At 41.4% G+C, this 9,610-nt stretch overlaps 1 protein-coding gene across 2 annotated transcripts in view; it reads right to left on the bottom strand.

Moving 5' to 3' along the window:
• Window positions 1–227: 227 nt before the first annotated feature.
• Window positions 228–9,610, bottom strand: part of LOC307135108 (complement C1q-like protein 2) — a 26,358-nt gene continuing 16,975 nt past the window's right edge. The window contains exons 1-3 of one of the 2 annotated variants that reach the window (XM_079831287.1): window positions 4,486–6,684; window positions 4,027–4,155; window positions 228–3,937 (exon numbers count right to left, since the gene is read on the bottom strand). In XM_079831287.1, coding sequence (XP_079687413.1) covers window positions 3,660–3,937; window positions 4,027–4,155; window positions 4,486–4,693 — 615 coding nt within the window. In that variant the 5' untranslated portion in view covers window positions 4,694–6,684 and the 3' untranslated portion in view covers window positions 228–3,659. Of the gene's footprint in view, window positions 3,938–4,026; window positions 4,156–4,485; window positions 6,685–9,610 lie in introns of those variants that run through there. The other variant, XM_079831288.1, reaches the window with a different exon arrangement.

The following is a 9,610-nucleotide window of genomic DNA, read 5'->3' as shown; positions in this document are numbered from 1 at the left end:
ATTGTGATAGGCAGCTAGCCTTCATGCACCATTTGAGGAGCTCATCCTGGCATTTTGGAGGGTGCAGAGGACAACAAGTGTCCCATGTGAGAGGATTTTTCAAAGGCTGGAGAAATTATATGTAAAAAAAGAAGTCAGCTAACTCCTTCAACAGCAGAGCAAATCATATTTTTGAATAAAAATGTTATGCAACAAATGTGACACATTCTGGCTTTATTTATTTTATTAATGTTCATTTTTCACGACCACAAGACATGTTAAAAACTTTTCTTTTTTTTTTTACATGGATCATTGTCAAGGTATTTCAGATCAATACATACAAGTGACCACTAGATGTCGCCGTAGAGACGGGTGTCGGATTGATTCGAAACTTCGAAACAATAGCTGTGTCTCATTTCATTTCATTTTGAAGGCTGCATCCTCTGGAGGACACATCCTGTGAAGGATGCGGTATACGGAGTGTCCTTATCAGAATAAAACGAGACGTCCTCCGTAGGACACACAGGCAGGAAGTATCACGTTGCTATGCCAACGTTCACAGTGGAGTTGCGCTCTCACACCAGTTATATGAATGAAAATTATTTTTAACTTGAAAATGACTATTAAATGTTTCTTGCCTTGACAGCAAAGTACTGTTCTAAACGTTTACAAATCACTAAACACTTGTAATCCTGTTTACCACAACTAACTATTTGAGGTAATACAACTTAAAAACAAAAACAAGCTTGAAACTACTTAAGTTTAAACACCACATCTTCGCTTGCATGTATATCTGCCGGCGGCGCAATTTTTTCAAATAATATTTAAAAAACATGACGGTTGTTAATGGCGACGCAAAGAATTGTGGGTTATCTGCAGCAGCGAAGGATACACCTCATGCACACTCCGAATTCCTGAAAAGAAGGGTGTATTTGAAGGTCGCATTCGGAGTGTCCTACTTACTTTTCTGAAATGAGACAGCCTTGATGACGCTGCAGCCTTCAAATGCGACCTCTGGAGGACGCAACCTTGCGAAATGAGACACAGCTAATATGGCACATTTGCTTCAACTGTTTCAGTGCTTCACGAAGCCTCGGTCCTCCCATCACTAGCCCCAGGTGTCAACAACACATAAACCCCGCCCATCTCTCTTCTTCTGCTCTTAGTGTTCAGTCGCTCGGTAAATGTGTTTAGCGCCACCTCCTGTACTGGAGTGTGTTCCTCCATCTCTACTGATCAGTCCAGACTCACAGAGAAACTTCATTAAAGCCTTTCCCACTTCCATCTGCTTATTCACTGTTTATATTAATTTCTTTACACATTTTTAGTTATCATTTCTATTCATTTAATTCTTTCTAAATTATTGCCATACAAACTCAAATTATTTATTTTTGCAATTATTATACACACCAAATTTCTTTACATTTCCCTCACAATTATCTGTATTTGTTTTATTAATGAAAAATTGTGTATTACAATCTCTGATGTCTTTTGTTTCTATTTATGAAAGTTTATCTATATTGAATTTAATTTCTCCCAAGAGGAATCTCTATTCTGTCGTTCATTTGATGGTGTTTGGTATTAAAGGGGTGGTAAAACACATTCTTTTGAAGGCTTGACTGTGTTTGTGGGGTGCACTGTAACATGTGTTCATGCTTCGTTTAAAAAAAAAATTGCCTTATTTTTCATATATTTGACCTTTATTCTACACTGCTCTGTCCCTCCTTGTAAAACGGTCTGATGCTTTCCGGGTTGTATGAAGCCAGTCCCTCAAAAATACGCGATGGGCTCAGATTGGTTAGCTGGCCCAGTGTGTTGTGATTCGCTAACCGCCTAGTGCACGTATGTCGGAAACGTCACGCCCCTTACCTTTATCGGAGGCTGTGCTTTGGTCAGTGTTAGAAACAACGGCGTCAATAAAATGATCCAATCTGAGCCCGAATCAGACCCAGAACATTTTAGTGAAGATGATCGAGCAGAACCTGTTCAGTCCTCAAGAGTAAAGACTGCAGATCTATAATGATCGCTACTGAATGGCACTTTAACTTTTGTATTTTTAGAACGATTATAGCCAAATATCTGTCACAAGAACTAACCCAAAACAAACACTAAGCACTGGCTTTAACTAGTAAGTTAGCCAAATCACACACAGAACCATGTTTAGCATGCCTGTAGATAAACAATACATAAAAGCTCTAATCAAAGAATCATTTACACTAATGCCAGGTTCGCTGTTGAGATTTTAACGTTAGTGTTTGTAACGTTAGGTGTTCGTCGGATAACGTTAAGTATGAATGAGCTTTTAACAGACTGGTTTGCAGAACAGCGCTGTCATCTGTTTACTTCCTTGCTACAACCTATTACAGGAAAACACATCGATGAAAAATAAATCAGACTTACAGGTTGTGGCCCGTGAACAGCTTCTGTTTGTAAATCCAGCTTTCAGGACAAGCCGTTGTGCATATCCTGTACTGAACTCGCAAAGATTGTGGAAGCTAATTCCTCCGTGAAATGTGCTGCGGGAGCCGCGAGCCCGTCGTGCATCCACGCACTGGCATGTGTCTCGCGCAGCTGGCATTGAACTCGCGACGATTGTGGGAGTTTGTGTTGTCCTCCGTGAAATGTGCAGCGCGCGCGTCATGCATCCACGCACCGGCAGTGTTTTTTTCACGCTGCTGACGTTGTGCAAATCTGGCATTGAAATCGCGAAGACGGTGGATGTTCTCCTCCGTGGATGTGCTGCAGGAAGCCCCGCGCGCGCCTGATTCCCCGCTGACTCAAACACACGTGCATATAACATGCTGTATGTTAAACGCTCTGCAACGCACCCCCGTCCATATGAAGGCTGAACAAAGCAAGTACCCCAGACCTGCAATCCGGATGAATATAACAGCGTTTCCTCGGCATCGCGGCAACAACACTCCAGCCTAACTATACCACAACAGCGCCGCGATACAAAATGGCCTCACCCCCCCCCCCCCCCTTATTTAATATTCTCGGAGGAGGGGTTTATGTAAATATTGAGCCTGGTGATGTCAGCAAGCCCTGGAGGAATGTCTGTAGTCGCCTACTGGCCGTTTGCTGTAGTTCTTAGAAACTGATTTCTTTAAAAGCAAATATCTCCCTTTGCTTTAAACTTTGAACGTTGTAACTTTGCAGATGTTTAATTTGTGTTAATTTGTGTTATTTTATTAATTTGTAGAGCTTGTTGTGTGTGTTTTATAGGCAGTCCTTGGAGACAATTCACTTTCACTCATGTTTTATTATGCATGTATACTGAAATTCATTAAAACTGAACCGACATGACAAAACTGATCCGATCCGTTAAACCCATGTGTAATAAGTCTGTAATAAGTCTCTTTATAAAACAACTGCACATTTTCATGAAAACGAGACGTCATGAACGTCTCGTTTTCAATTTATTACATGTTATCTAGCTACCGTCTGTATAATTTGTGCTTGTGTTTGTGTGTTTTATGCAGGGCTTGGAAGCAATGCACTTTAAATTTTTCTATGTAAACCCATGATCCAGTGTCTTTCGAAGTTTTGAAAATCTACCAATACCTTGTTGAAATTGCACCAAAGCAATTAAAAAACCCAAGTAAGCTGATATTTCCCCTTAACCCTTGAACCCATAACATGTCTCATGACTGTTGTGTTTGCTCCAGGGTGAGTTTTATTTACATGGGATTGATCAGAAACCCAGTAAACACTGTGAGATTGTCTGAATCCCAGATCCACTTGTCCTTTGTGAGTAGCACATAGACATGATCCCCTTTCTCCAACAGCAGCGTTAAGCCGTTTCCTCCATTCTGTGGAGAACCTTTACTCTTGTGATGAACTGCTGTTGCTTCTTGCTTTCCATTCCTATACAAGACCAGCCTTGTTCCATGCTTAGTTCCACAATGGTAGAAGAAACTGAAATAGTAAACTCCTCGTAGCGGTGCTGTGAATATCCCTGTTAAAGCATGAGACAGATCTGTAACAGCTGTACATGCATTATACACGTGTGTTGATATTGTTTTCAGCGGTGTGGATGAACAATACCTGTGGCCTGGTTGTAGGCATCACCAACATTAGTGTAGACATTCTTGTAAACCAGTGTCGTATCTTTGTCAACTGGTCCAAAGAAACCATTCAATGCTAATGAAGCTGAAAACACCACCTTTGGCTTGTCTGAAGAGAACATATGCCTTCTTAAAATGAGGACAATCGGCTCAGTAGCAATGCAAACAAATGATATAGGCCTAGAACACTTTTTGAAACACATTTCTATACAAAACAAAGATTATTGGAGTACGTTTTGTAGGGGAAAAAACTAAAAACTATTTAATTCTGTCTACTTCAAAACTCCATATCTAATTCAATGGGTTTCATGCCATTTTTTTATAATTATTTTTATAAATGTCCTAGCAATGTCTGATTGAAAACTGTAAATCCTAAATCAATAGTTTTTCAGTGTATATGATATTATAGCACACAGGTCTTCAAACACATCAGTCTCACCTCGGTTTTCCTTCTTGAGTTCCTCAATCTGAGCTTCACTGTCAGCCAGTCTGACCTCCAGAGCTTTGAGTCGCGTCTCCATGCCTCCATGATCCTTCAGTAGGTCTGTACATATTCCCAGAGGACAAGTACACAGGGTTTCAGAGGTGACCAGTTCAAATATAAGACATTTGCACAGAAGCAGAAGAACTGCTTTAGTTAACCTCATTCTTAATGCTTTAGCTAAAGTGTGTTAGAGATGTGTGTGCTGTATTCATCAGAATGCTACAAATCTGACGCTTTTATACCGTCATCTGCAATAATTCACACGTGATGGACAATTTAGCCAATGCCAGGCAAACACAGCATATGACTGTTTCTCAAAAACACTGTTGCTCTACATTTGTACTTAATGTTTCACAAATGGATGCAATATTGACAGACTAAAGCTGTGGATGTTTTCTTTGGCAGCTTCATCATGTAAAAACACTGAACTCTGGACGTTCACTAATGCTCACAAATCTGTGTTTTAGAACAGCACTTGTAATATGGATGAACACATCTATATTATTATCATGTGAAGCTGTTTATTTATTTGTAATGTTTTTAGAATATAATGTGTAATATTATAGCCAGTGAATTCTGAAAGTAAAAGGGGGGATTATGAACAGAAAAGGGTTGTTGAGAAAAAAAATCTATGAAATCCCCTTTTGATAAAACCTTTGACTTGTGCACTATGGGATGGCAGAAACTGTAAAGTGCTTGATGTCACACTGACACCTGTTGTCTTGATCATGCTTATGTGTTTGATGTTAGTCATTAGTTTTGTCTTTATAGCTCTCGTGTTCCCATTGGTCTGTGTTTAGCTTTGCCCGTGTAAATACTGTTCCGTAAGTTCACGTGAGCCGAGCCGTGTCTTTGTTTGCTTTATGTTTGCTCATGTTAGGGAAATAAAGCTGCACTTTGGTTCTACCAGCGTGCCTACAGTGGACTCATTACAGAATGCTGGACTGTCAAATATGAGCAGCAGTTTGAGTATATTTCACCTTTATCAAGACAAACATCATGAGAACATCAAGCACAGATAACATCACAGGGACGTTCAGAGAATGCTGTTAGAAGTTATATAATGTTGTTTTCTCTCAATGTTACGAGAATGTATTATAACTATGAAAACATTAGAAGACATTATTTCAGGAGCGTTTATTACTAACATTTCTATAACAATTACATAACGTTAGTGGAAGTTCTCGTTCCTCTTTTCCTGTTATCTGGGTATAAACCAGACTGGTCTCATTGCGAAAATGTACCTCTGGCAACGTTTTTGCAAACTCCAAAATACGTACCAATATGTACATATCACTGCAGTTTCAAAGTGATATGTCCACTGGGTGCCGCCAAAAGCTTCGTTTTTTTCCCGGAACAGATGAGCATCAATCTGACGTTTTGTGACATTGTTTTTTTAACGTACACCTACACTAAACCCTAAACCTAACCGATAGTGTTAACAAAAGCAAATGTGACAAAAATACAATAGTAACCATGTCTTGTTAGCTTGTGTGAACTCATCTTTGAGCTCTTTTATCATGACTTGTCTTTCACGGGATTCGTACCTGAGCTTTCATTATTACAAGTACAAATCTGTACCAGCTGAGCTACTGAGCAAACTTATTATATAAAAAAAGCAGAGCATATGGAGCAGATTAAGTGACGCAAACTCCAAAATTTATTCATTTACATGGGGAAAAAAAACGATAAAAAGTGCTTGCTGTTTTACTGCCTCTAGTGTTCATTTCACTTTGAAACTGCAGAGATATGTAGGCTACATATTGGTACGTATTTTGGCGGTTTGCAAAAACGTTGCCAGAGGTACATTTTCACAATGAGACCAGGGGCCTCATTTATAAACGTTGCGTACGCACAAAAGAAGGCGTACGCCGCTCTCTACGCAATAATTGGTATTTATAAAAAGCAAACTTGACGGGAAAATGTGCGGTCCTTCACGCAAGCTCTGACCCAGGCGTACGCACAAAAACGGATGAAATGAGAAATGGCGACACCGTCGGCAGATGGAAGAAACACGTGAAAGTGTGTAAAACTGTTGACCGTTGTGTAAAAGAAATGGCAATACTGCCTCTCATAAATAACATGAAGACTTCACAAAGCAAGTATTACAATTAACAGCCTACACGAACACCCGTTTGATCGATCTGCAGTGTAAAACAAACAAAATCAAACGAAAATTACAACAGATATGCAAAAAAAAAAAAATGAAATATGTTCTGCAACAATATTGGCATGTTATGCAATTCATCCTCATAAATAATATGGTAAACAGAACGAAATAATGTACAAAACTGATGTTCTCGTCAATGTGTCCGTCTGGCGGAGCAGATATAGATGCAATTAGATAGACAGACAGATAGATATAGATAAATAGATAGATAGATGTATTAATTGTCCACTGGGGAAAGTTGTTTTCATAGTAAAAATTTCTTCATCAGCTACGGAATCATGGTATTCATGCAAATGCCTTTAGTTTGTTTTATTTTCGATAAAATAACATATGACGTATGTCTCAACCATTCAGAAAGCTGCAAGAAATTACATTTGCACTGAACTATTTCCCATTTCCACGTAGATGATAACCGACATCTGTAGCTTGTCAGATGCAATTAAATGGATGGAAATAAAATGCCCCATCACAATGCGTAATGACGCACAATGGCTGATCTTGCGCTCTTAGAAGATGTGGCAAATGGAAGGATTCGGAGTGAACGCATCTTCAGACAGCAAGAAGACTTGCTGGCAAACGAGGACGAGTGGCTTATGAGCCGGTTCCGACTTCCTCGAGCCGTCCTGTTGGACCTCTGCGGTCTTTTGGGCCCAGCGTTACAGAGGAGCACTCGGAGGAACCACGCCGTGCCAGTCCCACTTCAAGTCCTAACAACACTAGGATTCCTGGCGACTGGCACTTTTCAGAGGGAATTGGCTGACAGGTCAGGTATATCTCAGCCGACCCTTAGCCGGGTAATGCCAGACGTGTTAAAAGGCATAATAGCTTTGTCCCGGGATTCCATAAAGTTTCCATACACGGCGGGTGAACAGGCAAACAAGAAAGCACAATTTGCAGCTATGTACGGTTTCCCAAACATAATCGGTGCTATTGACTGCACTCATGTTGCCATAAGGTCACCGAGTGTAAATGAAAATGCTTTCATTAATCGAAAGCATTTCCATTCAATCAATGTCCAAATTATTTGTGATGCAGACATGTTGCTCACTAATGTAGTTGCTCGGTGGCCTGGGTCGACCCATGACTCATTCATTTTAAGACACAGCAGTGTTGGACGCAGACTCGAGGCTGGTGCTGTGCGTGATGGCTGGCTTATAGGTACGTTTAATTTATAGACATTTCACATTTATTGTACTTCAATGTCTTAATCCTTTCACTATCCTTGCAGGGGACAGTGGATATCCCCTCAAACAGTGGCTGTTGACGCCTTTCCTCAACCCACATAGTGCAGAGGAAAGGCACTACAACATGTGCCACAGCCGAGCTCGCGCTATAGTGGAGCGCACCATCGGCCTGTTTAAGGGCAGATGGCGCTGCCTCGACTGCACTGGAGGGAGGTTATTATACACTCCTGAAAAGGTGTGCCAAATCATCCTGGCATGTGCTGTGCTACACAATGTGGCACAGCTTAAAAACGTGCCTCTACCCCCTGACGGCGATTGCTGTGTTGGCCCCGACCCTGACCCCCATCCCCAGGCATTTGAGCCAAATGCTGCTGCTGTGCGCCAGCGTTTGGAAGTGATGCGTCGCTTGAAAAGAACAACAAAAGGTGTGGAAAAATATACTATTTATTCAAGAATTCCCTCATTGTGGAGTTTATTTCATTAAGGACAGTCTTGATTTCACCCAACTCCTTGGCCACATCTCTAATTGAATCAATGACTTCCCTCTGCATTTCTAGGACCGCATCTGTGAGGACACGTCCGCTGCTGGAGGGTTGAGAGCCGCGTGCCGTGGAGACGCTGGGTCCAGACGGCTGCTCCGCTGCAGCATCGTAACCGGCCCCGCTGGAACACCCAGCGACTGAAATAAAGATTGTTCTATATGAATAAACTGTAATTGTGTAGCCTACATACATGTGACTTGACTGCATTCATTTTACTTATTTCACTTACCTGTGTCATCTGGCGCATCTGGCGCGTCAGTGTCCCCCTCCGCCTCAGTCACCACTCCACTTAATAGGGATTCCCCAATAATTGCCGCCAGTCTCTCATCAAGAGGGGTCAGCTCCGGTGTCCCCTTTCCCCCACCCGTGGCAGACACACTCTGGCGATGGAGCGCTAGACGCTTTTTTGCCTCGACTTTGATGTCCGACCATTTCTTTTTTATTTCGGCCACGGTCCGAGGTTGTGAGGCTACAGCATTTACAGCGTCTACAACCTTTTGCCATTCAAGTGCCTTTTTGGCATTAGTAATGCCCACACTGTGCCCTCCAAACAACATTTTCCTCCTCTTTTCCACCTCGCCAACGATAACTTCTACCTCACATTGAGTGAAGTTACGTTTCTTTGATTTCCTCTCTGTGTTTGCCATGATTTCGCAATCGATGAATATTAATTTGTGGGCGTTTCACGGACTATTTATGGGCAACTATGGGCGTGACATGAAGCCGCAAAAGCTGCGCTACATTTAGAAATGATTGTGATTTATTAAGGGAAAACTGCGTAGGATGTGCGTGCGCACGGTTTTATAAATCCGAATATTTCTGTGCGTACGCACGTCCTATGTTTCATCCGTACGCCACTTCTGACGCAAATCCTACGCAAAGTTTTATAAATGAGGCTCCAGGTTGCTATAAACAGAACTAGGGGTGTCGCAATAAACTGGTATTGACGATAACCGTGATATTCAAAGCACGAAATATCCATCGTGTTAATTTAGGGTGTGGCAATATACCGGTATTGGCGATAACCACAATATTTAAAATGATCAGGACTGGTATGATAACATGACACGTAAATACTCCGGTGTCCCAAGTCCGACTGGAGCCATGTTTTTTCCTCCCTCTCTATTACACACTGTTGCAGCCATAAAAATAGTTCAGCTTTGTTTGTAATGTCAAATTTGTTA

This window comes from Gobio gobio (assembly GCF_949357685.1).
Source record: "Gobio gobio genome assembly, chromosome: 12".
NCBI classification, from domain to species: Eukaryota; Metazoa; Chordata; class Actinopteri; order Cypriniformes; family Gobionidae; genus Gobio; species Gobio gobio.
This window is presented reverse-complemented; position numbering and strand designations above follow the sequence as displayed.